The sequence below is a fragment of the Sarcophilus harrisii genome, chromosome 3 (genome assembly GCF_902635505.1).
Source record: "Sarcophilus harrisii chromosome 3, mSarHar1.11, whole genome shotgun sequence".
NCBI lineage: Eukaryota > Metazoa > Chordata > Mammalia > Dasyuromorphia > Dasyuridae > Sarcophilus > Sarcophilus harrisii.
In genome coordinates this window covers 408,198,550-408,222,849 of record NC_045428.1, presented here as the reverse complement: position 1 = coordinate 408,222,849, position 24,300 = coordinate 408,198,550, and the positions used below count along the sequence as shown (strand labels likewise).

The 24,300-nt window shown below is 34.3% G+C and overlaps 1 protein-coding gene across 1 annotated transcript in view; it reads right to left on the bottom strand.

Moving 5' to 3' along the window:
• Positions 1-20,351, bottom strand: part of TTC21B (tetratricopeptide repeat domain 21B) — a 100,018-nt gene extending 79,667 nt beyond the window's left edge. Inside the window, exons 1-7 of the mRNA XM_012544768.1 lie at positions 20,218-20,351; positions 11,639-11,768; positions 11,430-11,540; positions 8,104-8,270; positions 6,441-6,563; positions 4,179-4,336; positions 3,784-3,868 (exon numbers count right to left, since the gene is read on the bottom strand). Coding sequence (XP_012400222.1) covers positions 3,784-3,868; positions 4,179-4,336; positions 6,441-6,563; positions 8,104-8,270; positions 11,430-11,540; positions 11,639-11,768; positions 20,218-20,238 — 795 coding nt within the window. The 5' untranslated portion in view covers positions 20,239-20,351. The remainder of the gene's footprint in view (positions 1-3,783; positions 3,869-4,178; positions 4,337-6,440; positions 6,564-8,103; positions 8,271-11,429; positions 11,541-11,638; positions 11,769-20,217) is intronic.
• Positions 20,352-24,300: the final 3,949 nt, after the last annotated feature.

The window sequence follows — 24,300 nt, the reverse complement described above, 5'->3', positions numbered from 1 at the left end:
CCAGAAATTTGGCAGGTGACAAGTTTTTAAAAACTTGGAGTGATATGATACATTTTCTATTTCCTTGCCTAATCTAAGATTAGTTCATAAAATATCTATAAGTACTTAAGTTTATAGATTGTTTTGATAAAAAATTTAAAAGAAAAGCCTTTTAAAAATTATTTAAATTGAAGCTTTTTAATTAAATGCACTGATTCTTCTATAATTTATGGTGGCAATGACCTAGTCTTATATTGCTATTTTAAAATTTTTCATAAATACAACTACAAACTACTGTTGACAGAAAAAGGTGGAATATTAATTGTCCACAGATAATCCAAGTTAACATAACAAAAATGACATTATCTAAAGTAATTTAAATATTTAGTGTCACAATAATCAAATTACCTAATGATTACTTTATAGAACTAGAAAAAAACAATAACAAAATTCATCTGGAAGAAGAAAAGGTCAAGGCTATCAAGGAAAATAATTTTTAAAAAAGAGAGGCTGAGATATCAGGCAGTCAAACTAGTAACAAAGCAGTGATCAACACAATATTTTGGTATTGGTTAAAAAATATAGGGGTTGATGAGTACAACAGATTAACTTCACAGCTTACGGAAGCAAATGAACCTATTAGCCTAGTGTTTGGAAAAATCCAAAGATCACAGCTTCTGGGGAAAGGATTAAATTTTTGATAAATAATTTTCCAGGAAAACTGGACAATAATCTAGCAGAAATTAAGTGTAGACCTCACACCATATACCAAAATGAGCTATAAATGGATATGATGTAGATAATGAAAGGTCATATTTTATATTTGTATTTAGTGTAAGAGATCATGATTAAACAAATGATGGCAAGAATAATAGAAGACAAAATGGACAATTCTGATTACACACAATTTTAAAAGATTTTGCACAAATAAATCCAATGTAAAGACAAAATGAAAGCGAGAGCATTATCACATAAGATAAAATAGAAAATATTGATTATACAAAATTCAAACTTTTAACAAAACAAACCTAAATAAAATTGGAAGAGAAAAAGTTAACTAAGAAAAATATCTGCAACAAGTTTCTCTGATAAAGATCTCTTTTCCAATATATAAGGAGTTTATTCAGATTTATAAGAATAAGAGCCATTCCTCAAATGATAATCTTAAGAATATGAAAAGGGAGTTATGAAGGGAAGTCCAAGCTATCTCTAGCATACAATAATTTTAAAAATCACCAATAATTAAAAGAAATTAAATTAAAGCAACCCTGAAATTATACCTCATATTTATCAGAATTGCAAAGTAGATGAAAAAGGAAAATGACAACTGCTGGAGTGGCTATGAGAAAATATGCACAATAATTATTGCTGATAAAGCCGTGAATTGGTTCAACAATTCAGGAAAGTAATTTAGAACTACAACTATAAAGCTGCTAAACTATAAATTTTTTTGTACTAAGCTTATACTGAAAACATATTAAAAAAGAAGAAAAGATCTTAAATGTACCTAGAGAGGTTTAGTGGCTGGTGTGCTATCTGGTTTCTGAGACTTACTAGCTCTGTGACCCTGAGGAAATCACTTACTATCTGTTTGCATCACTTTTCTCATCTATAAAATTAGAATATTAGCAGCTATTTCCTAGAATTGTTATAAGGAATAAATGAGATAACTGGAAAGTGTTTACTACAGTGCCTAGCACACAGCAAGAACTATATACATTTTACTTATTATTACCTATTACAAATGTGTAAAAATGTTTATAGTTATTATTTTCATAGTGATAAAGAGTTGGAAACTAAGGTGCTGCCTTTTGGGCACTTGGGGAATAGTTGGATAAATTATGAATATAAAGATATAGTCTCAAAAAAAAAAAAAAAAAAACCCTGGGAAAATTTGTATAAACAGATAGAAAAATGAACAAACCATGAAAACAATTTATACTATTATAGTAACATTGTAAAAATGAATAATTTTGAAAGACTAAAGCAACCTGATCAATGCTATTTAGGATCAACCATGATTCCATAGAATCAAAGATAAAGCAGGCTATGGATACTGTGACAGAAAGGTGATAGTCAGACTAAACATGCAGAATCAGACATACACTTTTAGACATGACCAATATGGAGATTTTTTTCCAGTTCAGAGAGGGAAGTTATGGAAAGAGAAAACCTTGTTTAAATGTTGAAAAATGATTAAAGGAAAAAACACAGCAATATATAAAATCTGAATAACTGTATCTTTCATTTGATGTTTGTCAATACATTATGAGTGGGGTTCATGTGCATTTTATCTGTGGAGGGCCTTTTGAGATCACTATTGGATTTTAGCCGTTTCATAGCCTTCATTCGGAAGGAAACTATGTTACATTCGACAAATCCAATAATGTATCCCCTGTTATCATCCCAGGCTAGTAATGTGTTCAATTAGTCTGCTTTCTCCTTTTTGGTAAAGAAATGTTTATCTTTCTATAACTGCCTTTCTATAGTTATATTTAGTTTATGTGATAAAGATTTTTGTTAACTTGGCATAGTTCATTTAAAAGTTAAAAAGTGTACATTAAGTTCCATTTTATTATGGAACTATTGTTTTAAATGACTTTCTTTCAGATTAGATTTCAGAGTATCAGTAAGCTAGTTTCTTTTCTTTTCTTTTCTTTAGCCATAGGCTTCTCTTTGATATTTTTGTAGATGTCACCTTTACCTAATGATTTAATATAAATTTTAGATTTAAGCAAAAAATTTTCAATCTCTATTAGTTATTCATGTACATTGAGATTTTATCCCAGTGAATCCAAATATTTTTATATCATTAGAGAAAGATTCTATGAGATAAAAAGAGATGTTTAAAATATTTTAGTGTGAGCTATATAGTTTGATATCATTCATATAGATATTTTTATTACAATTCAATAATTTGCTTTGGTTCAACTTCTGTACTTTGGAGAGACCTAATTAATTTTATTTAGGAAAAGTGATAATGAATTTAAAGCTAAATAGAACCATAATGGGCTTAAATTGTCTCCTTGAAAAATCGCACATTTCCTAGAAATTATTCTTGACATTATTGTACTGATTCTTAAAGAGAGAATAGTTTTCCAAGTGAATATCACAAACTTTCATTTTCACTAAACAGATCTATTTTTATACAAATAAACCATGACTGAAAAAACAAGTCAATAATTTTACAATAATCAACAACAGCAATATAAATGTCACAGCATTTAAAAATAATCAATGAAGGAATTATAAATGTTATCTATTATTCTGGGGCTACTTTTGCAATAACAACAATAATAATGATAACAATAAGTAATATGTAACAATTTTTACCACTAGAACTTTTTGGTAAATTAATTTTGTTACTTAGCCAATATATTGTTTTATGGTAGTTGTTTATAGATTATGCTAATGATATGTGAAGAGTTTGTATGGAGTATATAAATAACTATCCTATATTTGAAGAAGTTGGCCAGTGTTTTCGTCTTTTTGATAATAAATATTTCATGTCTTCTATTGGATGAAACATCTGAGATTAAGCTGGATGATATTGGTATTAATGATGATGATCATGACAATGATGTAGCATCTAATTAGATTTCATCACTGATAGATTTGTCTTAATATTAATTTGGCAGTTGCATGGAATATATAAATTAGAAAGGAAAGAAATTAGAAGGAAACCGATTAGGAGGCTATTCAAAATCATTTAGTCCATAAGTTTAAAATACATGGATTACAATGAAAGGCATCACTATTTAATCATTTGCTAACTAGGAATATTAAGTACTTTAAGACACTTACCTCTTGTATATTTCCCTCCCTACATAAATGATAAAGGGCTAGCATTCTCAGGGATTCCACATTTTGGTTATCTTGCTGAATTATCCTGTAGGAAAATATTCCAATCGTTATTAAAATAAATGTGCTTTCCCTTTACTTAGGGCATGATTATATGGGTCTTTGGTTATATTGACCCAAATCCATAATTTTTAAATTGGTAATACGACTTCCCAAATAGAGAGAATATAACTCGCAAATGAAGTTAATTTACTAGTGTTAGGAGAAAAGTATCAAGAGGCTGCTGTTATTTTGTTTCAAAGACATGGAAAATAAAGCATGCATATAGATATTTTTCCTCATTCCTCTATAGGTAAACAAAATCAAAGATGATATTTAAGATTCTATCTTTACTTAACCTTTGTGCTGTCTCAACAGTCTGATCCCAATCTTGCAAGGCTAATTGCAACTTCATTTTCTTTACAAAAGCAGGAAGAAAGCTGGGCAAGTTTAATGTTATCTGGTTTATAGTTTCCAGAGCTCCTGAGTAATTCTGGCGTATTTCAAGGTAATGGGCCTAATGGAAGAAAAAAAGATTGTAAAAAATTAGTTATCTCTAATGAAGAGTTAAAATTATGCTAATTTAGAAAAATTAAATATTTTATTTAATGAATTTGCTTGAAACTACAGAGTTTTCAAAATGTTACTGCAGAAGGAAAATAAAAACAAAAAGCAAATTAAAATGTATTCTAAGCACCTTTTCTAGAACTAAAAAAGTTTGGGAGATCAGTACATAAATTATAATTTTGATAGATTTTTTTATCTTCTATAGGAGAAAAATGTGACATGAATTTTAAAAGCAAAATAATATAAATCTAAAATACGTAATGAAAACTTTTAAATACAAATGACTGATGTCCATTTGGTAAGCTCAGTAGCTTTTAGGGATTCAATTATTGTCTCTGCAACTGATGATCAGGAAATCTATGCAAACTTCACTAATCTCTCTCCTGAATCTGTACCACATTGACAATTACTCATTAAATCTCTCTATCACCATTTCAAACTCAACATGAACAAAAGAGAACTTTGTATCTTCCCTCTTAAAAAACATTCCTTCTTCTACTCCAAAATTCCCTATTTCTACTTAGGACACAGAAAAATGCATTTTTAACCTGGAGAATTCACTCTGACACATCTAATGAGTTTTCAAGTCTTATTGATTCTATCTTTACAAATGTATTCTTTTTCTCTCAATTTAGAAGGCCATTACTATAGTTCAGGTATGTATTACCTATTTAGTATCCCTAATTTTAATCTCTCTTCCTTCTCAGTTATCAGATTAATATTCCTAAAGCACAGGGCTAAGTCACTCTGCTTCTCAAAAATCTTCCTATTGCCTTTGAGTTTAAATGTGAACTCCTTGGCCTGGCACTTAAAATCTCTCCCTATAATCTAGTTCACACTTACATTTCCACTTATTATTTCTATTCCCACAATCTATATTTCATGGAAAAAAAACCCAAAACAAATAAACCTAGTCTACTAGCTATCAATGAAATCTGATTTTACACAATTATGGCAGTTTAAAACCTTGATCCTTAAATCTGAAATATACTTTTGTATTCACCAGTCAAGTTTTTTTTGAGGCTCAACTTAAGTGTCACTTTCTAGCAAACTTTGATTGACATTCCTTTAATTGTTAATACTTTCTTCCTCCTAAAATTATTTTATCTGTTTGTCTGTATACATATCTCCCAAGAAGACTGTAAACTCCCAGAAAGCTGGAATTATTATTTTTTTCTTCATTTCCAGAGCTTAACATAGTGCCCTGGATATTATAGAAACAATTTCCTCTTTCCTTTCTCAACTCTGTCTTTTACTCTCAATTCCCTTGCCCCCATATCCTACTGATGCTCATGTATTATCAAACATCAACCCTGGATTATCAATTGAATTTTAGTCTGGAATTAATGCCTCCTATTGTCTTGAGTGAATCTATGTAGAGGAATTTGCATTAACCCCAAAAGATTGTGTTAATTGGGCCCAAATGAATTATTAAAATTCTCAGTTAAGTTTTCATTACTAGCATACACATAAGACACACACACAAGAGCATCCCCTTTATATTGTACCACATATACATTAAAGCGTATATACACAGAAATACCTGGATTTTTATTTTCAGGCATATGTTACATAACATTACTTGAATGAACATTGCATTGCAATACTAACATTGACAAAAATTTAAGCAAACCCTATTATATAACACTGATAATTTTGTAACACACATTTAAATAAACTTCTTTGTTAAAAGGCACTATACAAAGCTCTGAAGACATAAAAACAAAAAACAAACAAAAAAGATTAAAACCTGTCTTGTTCTCAAAAAGTTTATATTCTACTAGAGGACCCACTGTAAACAGTTAAGCAAATACAAAAGAGCTGTTCCTTTGGAATTAACTAGCCTTTTAAGCCCTGTATTATCTAATGCCATAATTTTGTAGAAGCAAGTGTTAAGTATAAATCCAAATGTATATATAAGTATCTCAGCAGTTGACATAGTAGGTGGCATATTGTAGGTACTTACTAAATGCTTGTTGACCATGATGAACCAAATACATTCAAAACTAAGGTATAAAAGCTACATGTACTTAACTCAATTTTTATGAACTCACCTTACCCAGCATAGCAAAAATGTCATTTCCATCTTGTATGCCTTCCTCAAAGTTTCTCAGTGCTTTTTTAGCATAAGCTTCTTTTCCATTAGTTATATCAAGCCATGCCCTCAAAACCAGTCCCTGTAAAAGGAATTATATAGTCAGATTTCTCTTTTTTTGAAATTAATAGATATTTTGATAAAAAGGAAATCTTTTGGAAATCATGATACAGAAAAAAGGTCCTTCAACAAACTCATAAAAATATTTTTTCATGCCATAGAATTAGAGTTTGAAAACTTGCCAGATATGAATCAAAGAAACCATAGATTACTGTGGGATCCAACAAATACCAGTTTACTGTACCTGGCATTAAGAAACTTTAAAAATATTGCATTACTGTTAAAATTGATTCATTGCTGTGTTTATACTGATTTGGTGATTTACCATTATAATTTCAGCATTTGTCTACTTTTCTACAACATGTAAAAAAAGAAAAAATGTTTGACTACCTAAACAGACAAGGAAAAGTAGATCAGTGACATGCATTTTAGGTAAAGATAATTTTGACTTGAATAAGTAGCCAAACTGCCAAGGATTAAAATAAAAAGATAAATGAGGTGAGAAAGAATGAAGCATTACATTAACTGATATTACTGATATGATCATTCATGTATAATATAAAGTTAAATGTTAGCTGATAATTAAACAGTTGATGTGAATCATTTATTCTAAAAAAAATGAAAACAGAGGGAATACAAATATACACACACATACACTCTCATTCTCTTTCCACTGATGCCTTCTGTAATTTAGTACATAGCTTTCAGGAGGTACTAGGGCTGAATGATGTATCATTCTGCATCTAACATTGAAATGAGCCTTTTATGAATTTAGGTAGACTGATCCACAGGAAACAGACATAGTTGTAAATGGACTTGTCAATGCAGCCACACAATAAGTCTTTACATTTAGATGAGAACTGTCAGTGCGCGCATTTGGGTATCATAGCCTACAAGTCACTCTGATGCCCTATTGAGGTAGCAGAGTGGGACTTTGGTGGAAGAAATGATTAACCTAAGTTTTCTCATCTATAAAATAAAGGAGTGGTACTAAATGACTTTTAAAGCTCCTTACAATTTTCAAGCTACAAATCTAGAAATTCAAGAAATAAAATTTAACTTGTCTCTATTCTTAACATTTTTCTTAACAAAATATTAACCTGACCACAGAATTAAATATAAACAAAAATTAGAAAGAGGCTAAGAACTCTATTAAAATATTTAGATTGTCAATTTGGAGTTACGCAATTAGCCTTTCCAATTAAATATCAGGCCAATTCTTAAAATAAAAAACTTTCTATTTCTATTGTAAACTTTCTATTTAACTACTAGTTTGTTTTCCATGAAAACATAGATAGTTAGACTAGATCAGATCATACTTTTCACTTAATGAAATATTAAATTTTACAAATTTTCCATTAAGTAACACAAAATGAAAATCAATTTTTACATCATTTGAATATAAAAAAATGAGTTAAAACATTGTTCTTTATAGACATAAAACAGAAGGCATTAATAAATATAGATCTAAAAAAAAAAAGACCATATTTAAAAATGTAGCAGTTGTAATCATGGGATGAAGATCTTTTGTTCTTGCAGTGACAATTAAGAAAACCAACTACCTCTTTACTACCATTAGAAATTTTGATCATTCTGTCAATATATTCCCGAGCTTTATCATGACGACCAATATGCCACAAAAATAATCCTGCATAGTAGAGAGCCTTTGATCCAGCTGTTTTACGATGTTCTTTCATGTTAGCATCCAGTTCCAGGATAGCTTCTTGATCTGGAAGAGGGGAAAAAAGAACCCTAAAATGAAAATCAATTCTTCTAAATTTAGGGTTTAAAGTTTTCTGAACTACATCAATAAATATTTAAATCTGGAACCGTGATTACTGGATATGGATATCTACTTTCCCATATAGACAGGATATATGACATATTTAATTAGCTTTACAAATAGTATAGGGCAGTTCCAGATTCACTGTTCTTGCAGTTTATAGCAGTTACAATCAGTCTTTTATCCACAGGACTGAGGAATCTTTAATCTTTGAAAAGAAATGCAGAGATTTAGATACTGTTCTTATCTATGCAAATCTGGAGCAGACAGGGAAATGGAAAGAACAGTAGAGAAGGCCTAGTTATAAAGTGTAAACCAAATGATTGGTATAGCTTTCCAAACTTTAGTTTCCTTAATCTACAAAAATGAGGATACTAATTTGAACTAAGGTCTTTTTGTAAGGAAAGCAAATTTTAAATTGTAAATTTTAATATGAAGACTTGTGATTTTTATCAGTGCAGATACTACCATGAACAATACTCAGGGTTTTCTCCCTTGGTTTAGCAATAGATCTCTGAGAGTTGCCGTAGCTAAATAATTGTTCACTGAGATTTGTTCTTTGGATGCTAGACATGAAACTTAAGACAAGCCTAGGCTGGGTTGAACTGAATTTAGTTAAATACTTTTCCTGCATGGTGGGACCTATTAGCTAGAATTTATAATGTACTAGCAAAATCTTTAAGAAACTAGGATTTCCACACTCTGAGGCAACATGGGAAATAATTCTTTGGTAGATTTCTGTTTGTATGGGTGTGTGTGTGTATGTAAATACACATATATAAATATACATAAATTCATATTATATGAGTTATTACCATTAGCAGAAGATTAATGATATAAACAAATATAAAATCTGAGCTGGAGATTCTAAAACTAGTTTATGTCAAAAGTCTAAAAGACACATTTTGAAGAATTTTTTTTCATTTATAATTCATACTTTGATATTTAAGTGACTTTGTCATTAAATATACCAGTTTACCCACTGAAACAATGTAAATAATAACACAACTATGCCTTTTCAACATGTGCAATTTTTGTATTTTCACATAAATTTTTCACATAAATTCTTCACAAGGGGTCTACCTAATTTGTTGAAGACCATAATGGAAATCTTTAACCAGAGGACAGATATCCATTTGGATATATGCTTGGGAAGAGTTTTTTTTTTTTTTTTTTTTTTTCCCAGACAGGTTGGATTAGATAGCCTCTGTGTTCTCCTCCAATCCTAATATTATGTAATTATGGAAAAAATTAATAAACTTGTGTTCTAGGATAACTAGAATGATGAGGAAACAAAATCATAGGGGAAAGAAATGAGTTTTGTTTTGCACATGAGTTGAAGATATCTATTAGACATTCGGTTTAAGATATCTGAAAGGAAGTTAAAGATGCAAGGGCAACAGAGAGCCTGGGGCAGGAAAGACAGATTTGAGAATCATCAGCATAAAGACAGTAATTATATCCATGACAACTGATGAAATCACCTAGGGAAGTAGTGAAGAGGGAAATGAGAAGAAGACCCAGGACAGAAACTTATCATTAAGGTGTGTGATTTTGGAGGACAATCCAGCAAAAGAGACAGAAGAATGGCCAGATAAGTAGGAGAGGGTGGTGTCCTGAGAACCTAGAAAAAAAAGGCATCAAGGAAGAGTGATCAATAAAATTAAAGGCTACAGAGAGGTCAAAGAGAGTATAAGGATTGAGAAAAGGTTATTGGATTTGGGAATTAAGAGTTAATTAGTAACTTTGAAGACAGCAATTTCAATGGAATTGTAATGTCAAAATCAGATTATACGGATTAAAAAGAGTGAGAAAAGAAAAAAAGTAGAGGTACCTATTCTGGTCCTTTTCAAGGAGCTGAACTACCAAAGGTAGAAGAGAAATAGGATGATAGTTAGCAGGGATAAAAGAATCAAGTGGGAAAATTTTTAGGATAGGGAAGAAATAGGCATGTTTGCAGGAAGTTGGGAATGAGCCAGGAGAAACAAGATGGAAAATAAGTGAGAGAATAGGGTTAAAAAGGGGGCAATATATTGGAGGAAACAGGATGGAATGGGATCATGTGAACAAATTGTGGAGTTAGTCTTGGTAAGGAATAAGGTCATACTTTATCCTGTGAAATGGGTGAAAAAAAATAAAATTACCAAAGAAACCTGAGTGATAAAAGGGAAGAAGAGAAAAATGGTCTTTTTTTGTGTGTGTGTAAAATATGAGGCAAGGTTCTCTTTTGAAGGAGCAACGGGAATGAGAGATATGAGACTTAGGGATGGATAAAAAGGCTTGGAAGAGTCACTGTGGAGAATATATCTGAATGAACACCCCATAAGACTTTTCAAACAACATGTAAATTCTGGAATAGGCAGTACAATGGAATATAAACTAGACCCAGATTTGGAAATGAGGAGAAAAAACTGGATTGCATTTGGGAAATTTTACAAACCCAAAACTTTCCCATAAGCAAAAGCCCGGCTTTTCAACACAAAGATTTTACTGTTGTGTTATAAGAGTGAAACTTGGAATATCATTGCCTCTGAAAAATTGAATATTACACAAATAGTGATGGAAGCCAGCTGTAACATATAACAAGAATGACAAGAAAGTAAAAAGAGGGGAAATCCCAAATCAATGAGATCATGATGATTGAGACTAAATGAGGAGGGTTGAAACTATTGAGTTGAAGCACTGAGGTCAGGACTGCCGAGCACTTGAAGCTAACTACTGAATGGACAATACTCTATGGGTATATGCTTAGAAAATGGTCCTTCCCACTATCCTGTGCTGGCTCAATGATTGGAGTATACAGAGGATTGTAGGAGGGACTAGGGGGTGGAGTAAGAGTAGCCAGGGTCACTCTTGGGCAGTAGACGAGGGAGAAGGCGGTTCTCAGAGATTCTGCTTCCATCTTGTTCAATCCTGCGTCTAAAGACCAAGAATAAAGACTAAAGACTTTTGTTTATCTTGACTCCAGCTGATTCTAAGGTATCCAGGGTACTAACACAGTCATCACAATTAAAAATACCATAAGAGTCAGAGAAAGCTCAATGTAAATGGAATAGGCTAAAGTCAGTACACTGTGACAAATATAATGTTGATTATATACTCTACCTGGATTAGAACTCTTTTTATGAGCATAAATCAATGCAATTAAGGAGCAAAGGGATACATCTTGTTTGTTTTTAATGGCTTCTAATTCTCGAACAGCGTCTTGGTTTTTACCTAAAAGCCAAATAAGATTAAGATATAGTCAAAGCTTGTATTAACCTAACAACAATGATTTCAAGCATAAGGAAGACATTTATCAAAACAGTACATACCTTCCATTAATGAGCCATATGCATGGTAAAACCTAAAAATTGGGTCACCAGCATACTTCTTAATCCCTTCACTTGCAGCAATTACTACATGATGAAAAAATCTCTCTTGACAATAATAGTCAATCAAAGTCTGAAAGAAAACAAATTTAACAAAGAAAAAGACATTATATAGCATTTAGGGAAAAGAGCACTGAATTTGGATTGATAGGCTCTAAATTTGAATCTCGACACTGCCACTTACATGAGTGATTTTGAACAAATTAGCTAACCTTATTGTACTTCAACTTCTTCATCTTTCAGAAGAGAGAATTGAACTAGATGAACTCAAAGATCCATTCCAGCTCAATCTATGATCCAAATGAATGACCAAATAGCCAGAAATATTTTTCCCCAAGAAGAGCCATGGTTAAGTATGCTGATTTGTCAAGGGAAGGAAATCAAAAGGAAAGATACACTTAATTAAAAATTGTAGGTCTGTTTGAAAGAGATGAGATCATCTAGTTGAAACTCTTCATTTGAGAGCTAAGGAAATGGGTCCACAGGAGAACTCTTACTGCCAACAGGAACACTAAAGTGTACTCTCAGTTTCCTTAAACAGGAACACCAAAGTGTAATCTCAGTTTCCTTAACTGAAAATCCTATTGTCTTTCCAATGAATTACATGTTCAAGATCAAAGTCACCCCTTCCCTCATCATTGGCTATTTTGGTCTAACCCACATCTCCACTTTCATTACTACCTATCCCATTTTTGGGTCAAAATGCAATGCAGAAAAAAGAATAGATGAGTTTGGAAGTTGGCTACTATGGAAGATAATGGAAAACTCAGCTATCATGCTAGGAAGATGTTGGGTAGCATGATGTATTACTTTGCGCTAAACAATCTCAGATTTTTTTGTGACACAGTATAATAGCTCACTAGGTTTGGAAGATCAGTATTGAAGTGATTTTGACTCAATGTTGTAGCAAGTCTTTCAAAACTTTCCCATCTTTTCTATTCTTCTTGGCTTTCTATTCTTCTATTCACAACTCAATTTTCACAATGGACAAAGTAATCTAGACCTTTTCTCCTTTCTGTCTTAGCAATTTCATAAAGAAATATAATCACAGAATGTCAGTGTCGGAAGAGCCCTCATAAGTCATCTATTACAACTCACATTAGACCAAAAATCATAGGCAAGGTATTATATAATCTCTATTTGAAAATCTTGTGTGAAGAGAAACTTATCACCCCCACAGGCAGCCTATTTTACTTTGGGACAGTTATGATTATTAGGAATTTCTAATGCAAGCTACATATTATACTTAGTTCTGGTTCCTGTGGTCAAACAGACCAAATACAATTCTTCTTCCCTATGGCAACTCTTTGTTCTTTAGTTGAGCCTTGTATGACTCAAGTTCCCTTTTGATCTTCTTAGAAGTTGTTAATATTCTTTCTAAAATGCAGACTCTTTTGTTAAATATAATATTCCAGATTTTGACTAGAATATATACATAGGAATTACCACCCTTGTGCTTTAAACAGAAGGGTGGTAGTTCTGATGAAGAATCCTAGATGTAGTTAAAAAAGAGGCATAATAGGTACTAAAAAAGATTGAGATTATGAAAGGTCTCAGGAAAATAAAATTCAAAAGTACTAGAATGTAAGAAGATAAATCAATATGGAAAACATTAACAATAAGAGGGAAAATGATCTTCAGATCTAGTAAACAAGGCTGGGCAAATATGAATACTGCAAAATAAAGGAAAATAATCCAACATCTTACGACACAGGACCCTGTGGAACTATAATATTCTGTTTCTGAGTCATTCAAAAAAAAAAATGAGAATTATCAGAACAGAACCTATGCGTTAAACTGCAAAAAATAATGGGCAGAACAGAAAAACCGGAACCTGTGACGACAAATTTCACCAAAGAAACAAAAGAGAGGGGAACAGATTAGAGATGCAAATGTATAGTCGTGCAGGGCAATCTAGAAGAAAAGTAACCAAAACAATTACATTTTTAAAATATGCTTACTATGCAAGCAAAACATACTGATTTCGAAGACAGGATGTGTAAATACAATTTAGGGATTAAGGTCTCCCAGAGGAACACAAGAAGACAAAAGAAAAGAAAACCTTAATGCAAGAAATAACAAAAAATATGCAAAACTTCTGGCCAAAAAAAGCACTATACAAAGCAAAATAATTCACAAATCATTCCAGAAAAAAATTCCAAAACTGCAAACTTTAAGACATGTAGTGATTGAATTTAACAATAGGATTCAGAAACAAGTTCTGCAAGAGATTAGGAGAAAAACATTCAAATACAAAGGAAAAAAATATTTGATTAACACAGAATGATGTGAGAGCAGATTCAATATGTAAGAATTATAAGGAAACTGGATTGGTATCTCAAAAGACGAAAAGAAGAAAAAATTTCTTTAGAAAAATGGCTTTATTGTCATATAAAGCAGGATAGGACCACACAGTATCAGGGGAATAGTGGGTCTAAGGGGGTACTTCAGGATGGGTATTTTATAGAGAAAAAGTAGGCTCAGGGGAAAGAAGGAAGAAGAGATGTATACTTTTTTACTTATTGGTTAGAGCCTCTCAAGGGAGATATTTACTTCTTAACCACTAGTCAAATTTTGAGAAAAGGAAGGAGTAGAGACTTGTAGCAGAATCCTAGCTTCCTGGCATTCTGTTTACTAGGAATCAAGCTCTTTCTAGCTGGGTGCATGGTTAATCATGTCCTGTTTACTACAACTCAAGCCCCCCATCTGTCCAGGTAGGCAGAAAAAAACTTGTTTTTCTTCTGCTGTGAACTACAAATAGAGATGTTGCTGGGGTTCACTCCAACTGAAGTATTCTGTTCTCATAAGAAAACACAAGAATAAAAAAAACTATGGAGCTCAAAATGTAGCCAAGAGTGACCTACTCTACAAATCTAAGCCTAACCCTACATGAAACAAAGCAGATGTTCAATATTAAAATGACATTTAATTTTTGGAAAGAAAATCACAACTGAAGAGATTATTTGCCTCTTGAATACTCCAAATATCCCCAAATGCAGGAGAAATGAAAAACCTTCTTTTCTAAATGTAAGCAAGGAGTAAGGAGTGAGGGTAGAAGTCTGGTGGTTATAACAATGAAGATGCAAATATGAAACATTATGAATAGAATCTGGTGACATCTTGTCTACTTGCCATAGATGAACAAGTTGTGTGTGTGTGTGTGAGAGAGACTACATTACAACATGTGAGGTAAAAGTAGCAGGGAGATAGAGAGGAATTTATAATTCACTGGAGTCAAATTAAGGGTCCTTTGAAAACAAAGAACCAAAGAACCACAGAAGTCATGCACCAACAGTTAATTCTGAAAAATAAAATACCAAAGAATCCTAGATGTTATGTATCAAGTTAACTCAGAAAATACCAAAGAACTCAGAGGTTATAGGCCAAAAAGCCTTCTTTGTTTTACTGGAGAAGGGAAACTAGATATATGTGCAAGAGACTCCTCTAAAACTGGGGAGACACTAAGCCTTGATACATATAGTTGTAATTAGACAAAGGATTAAGCATAACCTCAGCAGTGAAGTGTAACAGCAACAAAGGGGCAAGTTTGCCTGTTAACAAATGATCTATTCATAGTAAGGCTTCGTCACATAAATGTGATTTCTGTAAGTGCTTGTAGTTCAGGGATCAACTGAAGCTTGTTTGAGTCGATTTTTTGATTTAGCTGCAGCAGTATTCATCCAGAGAAAGAAAGCAAAGGATTATTGTAATGCCAAGCTCCAGAGCACAGCTACCAGACCTTTCTGGAAAACATGGTATCTCCTAATAGTAAGAAAATAAAGGAAAGAAAAGATAGGTGTTTGTGGTTTCAGGAAAGAAAAAAAAAAACACTACAGGGCAGTAGATAAGGAGAAGGAGAAAGAGATGAAACCGTGGAAAGAATGGAGGCCTTACTTTGGTGATTAGAAGAGGCTCCACTAATGAGCCTCTCATTAGTGTCTTTGAGAGATGGTCTTTGAAGGGAAATTGGGATCTTGTTCTGGGTATACTCTGGGGGATCTTAGAGCTTAAAAAGTCTACTCTTCTTAATCAGGAGTGTGGGACTTGGAACTTCTTGGGGCAACTGGTCTTTGGGGGAATTGGACAGCATTAACAAAGGGAAGAGATTTTAAGGCAATTGAGGAGAAAAAGTAACAAGATGAAGATATAGATTAGTGATGGGCTGTATAATAAAGGATTTGGTAGGGGAAAGGGCCCTACCAAGAGTCAATGACCTCTCTTGACTGGTATTCTTCTGGAAGTGAGGTACAATGGAAAAGAAGAAAACATACAGCAAGTACTACAAGTTTTGTCAGAAATCCTCTATTGAAGAGGGATTAGAATAGATATCTTGGAAAATGGAAAACAGTAACTATACATACATCAGGTCCTAAAAGGTATTGCGAGACATCACCTATAGGAGAGAGCTCAGAATGGATACCTTGGAAAATTTGGGAAATGAGAGACTAGATAATTATAGGGCTTGTGACTCAGAGAACAGGAGTTTAGAGTAGAAAGAGAGGACAAATAATAATAAAAGAGTGTCAAAGAAATCTCTTTTGAAAAGGGTCACAAAAATGAAATAGAAAAATCTAATAAACAGGACTAGATGAAGAGAAGGAAAAAGGTAAATCTACTTGATTAAGAGAGGAAAGGGTGGTGGTTGTGATAGTGGTAGAGAACTATATAATCAGATAAAAGCAATGGAGAAAAATAAATTAATAAACAAAACCCCAAAGAGAAAAGGGGTAAGAAATAAGAGGAGGTCAAGAGTGAGGGAAAGAGAACCATGGGGATAAGGACACCTTAAAAATGATGAAGGCAAAGTAACTGAAGGAACATAATACTGTTTAATGTAGAAAGATGAAAAACTCATAACTCAGGAAAAAAACAAAAATAAGCAATATTAGGTGGAAAAAATATAAACCTAATTATAAATTTAAAAGTGAATGGATAAAAAACGATCCGACAAAACAAGATGATTAAATTAACACAATGGAATGAACAATACCTGTTTAGAAGGAGAATTCTATTAAATCTTTGAGGAACAGTTAGTATCTATACTTCAGAAATTATCCTCAAAAATTGAAAAAGAAATCAACCTATCAGTTGGATCAATGAGCTTGGGAAAGAAATGTCAAATCACTTAATTTTTGCCAAGAAAAACCTCAAATGGGGTCACAAAGAGTCACTAAAATGAACAACAACGACGATGACGATGATGATGATGATGATGAGATGGGTCTTTGGGTGGGGAAAAAGAAGAAAATACTTAGGGTAATCATGATGATGTAAGATAAGATACAGAAGATGTCAATACTCAAAAAAAATTTTAAAGTTATCTTAAAGAAGATATCAAAGGCTTGGAAAAAATTGTTTTTTGATTTATCTTTTTAATTTCCAAAAACAGTGACCAAAAGGAAATGAACAACTACTATCCCCCATATATGTGGACATGCTAAATATATTATATATATATTGCATACGCATTTTTATACCTTTAATACATACACATTTTAATGAGATCATCTACATATGCATCAAGGGCATTCTTAAATGAAGTTGATTGTAATCATGTTTTAGGCAGTGATTTTCCAAAACAATACATCTTTAATGTTATATAACTGACTAAAAAATGGAGAGGATATAAGATTTCATTTTATTATCTGTTGACTATGATAAAAAAGCAATGGATTTATAGAGTAAATGCCACCTAAGAGGTTCTCTATTAACAAGATACCTCCTAGCTACATATCCAAATAATACAAATTCACTGAAAGACAGAACAACAAAGATTTTGTCCAATTATCCTATGTTTATCAATGTCAAAATGTCAGAGGGAAGAATACTTAACAAAAATTTTCATGACCACCGTCATTACCACTGTCAGGAAATCCAACATAAAATTCAAAATAATGAGGTCACACATACGATACAATTTGTGAATAATACTGCACAAGTTGCATCAAGTCTCATAATACTGAGAAGCAACTTAGATAAGGCTAAAAATCACTCAAAAAAAGTTCCATCTAATCATTTGCACAGGAAAAACTAAGTGGATAAACAATGAAATTAGAAGATAATCTAAAGAACATATCTTTAAATATATCTGTACTTTGGACAAGCATAGCAAAAGGCTTAAGTCTGGTATAAACAGGAGAAAGAAAATGGACTCAGTTGCCTTTGGAAAACTGTACTGTTCTTTTAATCATTTCAAACTTTTCTATGAGATAAAGGCCTATGTTTTTTACTATATATACTTTACCAATGTCAATATATGACTAAAACATGGAACACTACAGTCTTGGAATAATTAAAATTGAGAATCACTGTGGGCAATGGAGAAGCACAAGGTAGCTGTGAGAATGTAACATTACAGTAATGAATTATGAATAAAATTCAGGACAAATGATACCATCAAAAAAATATCTGATCAAAAAAGAAGATAGGCTAGATAAAGGGAAGGGAGGAAAAAAACCCAAAACAACCCTGTTAGATAATCATTGTGGTTCAATGATTATCCCCTCTATGGCAAGGGAAATTAAGAAAGTGCTTCAGTATGTGTTAAACCTATAAGGATACATGATAGAACTGCATGAAGGAGTTGTGATCTGCATCACTGGAAGGAATATCCACAAAGATAAAAGATATTAGGGTACTTGAGAATATTCACTTCTTGATAAAAGGCTAAATAATAACTATACTAATGAATTTAAAGCACAGATGAAATTATCTAAATTAACTACAAGAAACATTTATTAGGCACCTCGTATAGATCTTGAGCTAGGCTCTCAGGAACACTATTCTCTCCTCCAGAATTTTATAATCCACTAAATTAGTTTACTGTTTAGTGATGGTATTACAAAACAACCAGATATCAGATAATATTGTGTATTAGGATAACAAAGTAAATCACTTTGTTAAGTTAAGGGAAGTTGACAGAAAGTGTGTGAGATTAGTGTTGGAAGCCCAGGAAAGAACCTCGGGAGAAGCAGAGGTTTAAGAATACACAACACATAAAGGCATAGAGATATCCAACATAGCTAGAATTTAGAATACAGGGAGAGAGGAATAATAAGTTGAAAGACTGAAAAAGTATGGTGGCATAGGGTTATAAAGGGGATCCTGAATGCCAGGCAGAAGAACTTGAACTTTACTTGGTAGGTGATATGGAACCACAGGAAGTTTTTGAGCAAAGGAATAATGTGACTAGATCTGCATATAAAGAACTTATCAAAGCATTTTATTTTTCACTTCATTATTCTCATTCCTGCTACCTCCAACCTTGTGGGAATAAACAAAACCAGTCGCAATCCTTAGATTATATCTATATTGTTTGATTTTTCCAGCTGCCAAACAAGCCTCATCTCATTTTATTTTATACCTATTTCCAAAGTAAGATTCCTAAAACTCAATCTCCTTCTAATGTCCCTCTTTTTTTTTTTTTTTTTTTTTTAAGTTTACCTTAAAGGAAAAAACTATGCAGTCCTAAAACGAGGGAAGAAAATGGCAGATGTGGCAGAGAAAGAGTTCAATAAATCAGCCTCTTCTGTATTCAAGCACAGCCTCAGAATTAATTCCATCTCCCTTCCTTCTCAAACACATTTTTATATTAGAAGAATTAGTTTCTTTCTCCAATTAAACAGAGAGTGGGAGTGATCTACATATGTTAAAGGAACATCCATTCTGTTATCATTTCCAGCCTCCCATGGCCAGCGCATAAAATCGTTTTTAGGGTTAAGAGCCAAAGGCTGGCCAGGACCCCATGACTTTATCCCGGGGCGGAAGTGTGGAAGCTCCTTCCTTGATTGTTGAGGAGAACAGCTAGCGCTTCAAAGTTTGCCAAGCACTTAAACAAAAATTATCTCACCTTTGATCCTCACCACAACCTAGTGAAGTCTTAGTATTATCCTCATTTCCCAGATGAGTAAATAGGGGAAGCTAATATGCTTATATTCCCGTGGGACGATGCGTATAGTCACAGGGTCACAAACTAGTAAGCGCCCGAGGTCGAATTTGAACTCGGCCCTCAGCCCTTCCAGACTCTCGCATCTCTCCATCCACAGTCCCAGGGCATCCTCCCGAGAGCACTTAGGATCAGAGACAGCACTTGAACCCGCGGTTTCAGGTTCTGCCACAAAACAACAGGCAATTCGAGGGCAGGGAAGTGTTTTGCCTCTCTTGGTATACCCAGCGCGCAGCACAATGCCACGGATCTATACAGCAGGCGCTTTGAATGAATTGAAGTCAATCAATTCACTTTAAGAGACCAAGGTATCCCGCGGCCTCGGGGTCAAAAGATGGCGCCAGGTACAGTACTCGGTGACAGTGACCCCATTTACAAGCACGGGACCGTGGAGACGTTACAGCCGCGACCCATCCCGTGGAGAGGGGAGCCGCAGGGTCCTCAAGGGCCCACCAGCACCACGCTTCAAATCAAGCGGCGTCCGCGGCTCCGAACCATCCCCCTCCCGGAACCCCTGACCCCGACCTCTGCCTGGCCCCCTGCGCCCGCTGCCAGCTGGCCAGCATCTCTCGCTCACCTTCAGAGCCTGAACGTCCATGGTTCGCCAGACAACGGAGGAAACGGGCGACTGCCCGCAGGAGACCAGGCCGAAGACCCGCCCACCGCGCCGGCCCAAGCTCCTCCCACCAGCTCCCTCTTCTCCCGCCTCAGACTGCAGCAACGCGCGCGCTCCACCCGGACTGAGGGTGGAGGCAGGGGAGGAGCCTCGGCAGCCTCGCCCTCCCTCCGGAGACAGGACGCGAGCGGAGAGGTTGGAGGGGGCGTGGAAAAGAGGCTAAGGGCGGGGCTCGAGGCGAGAATGCTCTGCCCACAGATAGGCCACGCCTCCAGAGCCCCAGCCCCACCCATTGGCTATCAATCCAAAGGGGAGGTCCCGCCAGCTCTGACGGAAGATGGAAGGGATTTAAATTGGGTTAGGAGCTGGCCCAAAGGAGATTAGTGAAAAAGACTGGGCTGGGAATAAGGAAGGGGTGTTCGTTAAGAACTCCTGAAGAATAGTAATGATAATGATGATTAAAAAAAAAAATAGCAAGAAAAATTTCCTAAAAACTCTTAATTCCAGTGCTTTTCCTCTCATTTCCTTTTTTTTCTGGGTATAATTTACCTTGTGGATATTTGCATGTTGCCTTCCCCGTTAGATTGTGAGCTACTTTGAGGGTGAGAATTGTCCTTTGCTTCTTATTGTATCCTCAGTGCTTAGCACAATCCCTGGCACATATTAGGCTCTTAAATGTTTTATTGAATTGAACTGAAAAAACAACCAACATTTATATATACAAGTCAAGGTTTTCAAAAGACTTTGACATATTATATCCTTTGATCCTAACATTAAACTGAGAAGAATGAAGAGAGGAAATATGACTTATCTTCATTCATTTTTCTCACTCCTTTAGCTTACTGTGGGAGCAAATTGTAGCCATATATGATGTAAGTTAAGAAGTAATACTTTGTTCATCTCTAACGCCAAGTACTACTTCATAACTAGCTGGGGTAGTCACTAAATGGAGTGGATTGGCTCCCTCAGATTTAACAAGTGGGAAATAGTTGAGCTCTCTCTACAGGTGGAGCAGCTAGGTTGTACAATCAATAGTGTCAGGCCTGGAATCAGAAAGACAGTTTTCTTAAATTCAAATCTGGCCTCAGACCCTAGCTATGTATCCTTGGTCAAGTCACTTAACTAACTGTTCTCAGTTTCCTCATCTGTAAAATGAACTGGAGAAGGAAATGACAAACCACTTCAGTGTCTTTGCCAATGTTTGGGGCAATTGCACCTACCCAAACTGACTACTCAGGAGTCATTCCAAAAGAATTTATTAGAATCTCGAGAAGCGGACCATCCTGGCCTGTGGGCCCGAAAGGACAGCAAGGATACCCACAGGAGGAGAGTCATTCACTTGAAGATGCTTACAACTTTTATACATTTCAGACAAAGAACCCCCCCAAAATCCCACCCTCTATAGGTTGTGATTGGTTACATAAACCTTTTTCTCCCTATTTGGTCAGTGGAATGCAGTGAAAAGGGTGATATACAGCTTCGTCCACTTAATTCCTTCTTTGGACAATGGAATGCAATCCAGGTCTCATCTAAAATCACGTGACTGGGGCCTATAGGCCTGATCTACTTTAGTTAACAGTCTCTGATCAATATGTGCTTAATGTGTTAAGTTCTTCACCTTTCCACACACCAAGAAAATCCCAAATGGGATCATGAAGAGTTAGATAAAACTGAACAACAACATTCTGTAGGCAGTAAGACTTTCTGTACCATAGGAAGCTGTTGAAGACTCCTCTGCCTTTATTCCTAACACATCTACCTTTCTTCTTTTAATGGAAATGCCATTAATATATTAGTGATTCTGAACTTCTTATATGAAGAAATTATTCCCTTTTCACTTATTGTATCTATTAAAGTGTTTCACTTATTTTTCTCTTTTCTTCATTGGTAATAATTGGCATAGAGAATTTATGGCGAGGAAACTACACATAAAGGAACTGTCCTTTATTCATGCAGCTCTGCAACTGTTCTGCATTCTTAGAAAGTTGCCTGGAGACACAGAAGTGAAGTAGTTAGTTAATTCAGCCTGAAAGTGTGAGAGGTGAAATTTGAAGGTCTTAATGACTCAAAGACCAGCTTCCTATCCATGATGCTCCTATCTCTTTCTGTGCTTTATTTTTATACTGAAAAATTTTTAGAAATATAGGCTTTCTTCCCTCCCAGGTTAAATCCTTGACTGAGGTTTCCCAAGACTGTAATTTTTTCTCAGGTTTTTTTTTTTTTTTTTTTTTTTTTTTGTATATTTTTGTACTTCATCTATGCTCAATTTTCAGGGATTGGCATTGTTTGTGGAGAATAAATTAGAAAAAGATTCTGATATTTTGAAAAAGCAAGATTAAATGATTTTTTTAAAAGTCGAGTCAGGATGCCCTCAGTTCTTTCTTTGTATTCAAATAATCAGGAAGACAAGGCAATTGAATTGTGAAATAGAAAAACATCAAAAGCACCAAAAACTTTGACAAAGATAAAATTCTCTCTTCCCTTTAAAAGCCAGTCAATTGAAGAAGGGTAGTCAAGCTTCCTGGAGGTTTATGAACTGGCTTTTATGATACAGATCTAACTGTATTAGGAGCGAGAAAAAGAGAGAGAGAGATGAGACCTTCTTGTAGAAGAGCAATATAGTTCTTTCTTTTCTTTTTTTTTTAATTATTTTTTAAATAACTTTTTATTGACAGAACCCATGCCAGGGCAATTTTTTTTACAACATTATCCCTTGCACTCACTTCTGTTCCGATTTTTCCCCTCCCACCCTTCACCCCCTCCTCCAGATGGCAAGCAGTCCTGTACATGTTAAATAGGTTACAGTAAATCTTGGATACAATATATGTGTGCAGAACCCAACGGTTCTCTTGTTGCTCAGGGAGAATAGGATTTAGAAGGTATAAATAACCCGGGAAGAAGAACAAAAATGCAAGCAGTATACATTCATTTCCTAGGGTTCTTTCTTTGGGTGTAGCTGCTTCTGTCCATCCTTGATCAATTGAAACTGAGTTAGATCTTCTCTTTGTTGAAGAAATCCGCTTCCATCAGAATACATCCTTATAGAGTATCATTGTTGAGGTATATAATGATCTCCTGGTTCGAGCAATATAGTTCTGAGAAGTCTGGTTATTCAGGTGACTTCCCTTATGGATCTGTGTTTGGGTTTTTCTGTGCTGTAGATATCTTTGGGGAGAGGCTTGAGTAATGGTCTATACTAAAGATAATGCTATAGGAGAATTGGTTTAAGAAAATGGAGATGTTTAACCTTCAAGTATTTGAAGATCTGAAAAGGGGGAAAATCTCAATTCAGTGGTGAAACTGAAGAATATTCCCATTGAGAGAAGACAACTAATCTGTAACAGTCCATAGAGACTGTCAGTGGGTATAATTTGTTGAGATTTTATGCTCAGGGAGAACACTATCTTTGGAGAGTTGTATACTTCAGTTGGTAGCAACCTTCCTCAGAAGAAAAATCAGAACTACTAAGGGCAACTGTCATCCAGGTGGTACAAGGACATGGACCCAGAGAAGAGATTCCATGGAAAATGGGAGGAAATGATTGTGAGGAATAGAGAGGATAGTAGTGAACTACTCAGTGTCATAAAAATTTCTGCCATGGGGTAATACTTCTATCCTTTCTATCTCTTGTAGGAATTTATACTTTGAAAAATGAAGAATACTCATTGGATTAGTAAAATTGACAGAAATGAAAATTGAACAGTGTTAGAGGGAGTTGTGATTAAACAAATTCATTACCCACTGTTAGTGGAATTCTGAATTGGTCCAGCCATTATGAAAAGCAATTTATTACAGAGCCTTCAAAGTAATAAATTGTGATTATTTTTTGCCCTATTATACAGTCACTGGTCTATTCTCTGAAGAAATTAATAAAAGAAGGGAAAGGCCCATATGTACAAAACTATTTAAAGAGGCTCTTATTGTGGTGGCAAAGAATCACTTCATCAAATGGGGAATAATGCACAAATGTAATGGAATACTGTGCCTTAAGAAATAATGAAAGAGATGATTTCAAAGAAACCTAGGAAAACCTAAAAGAAGCGT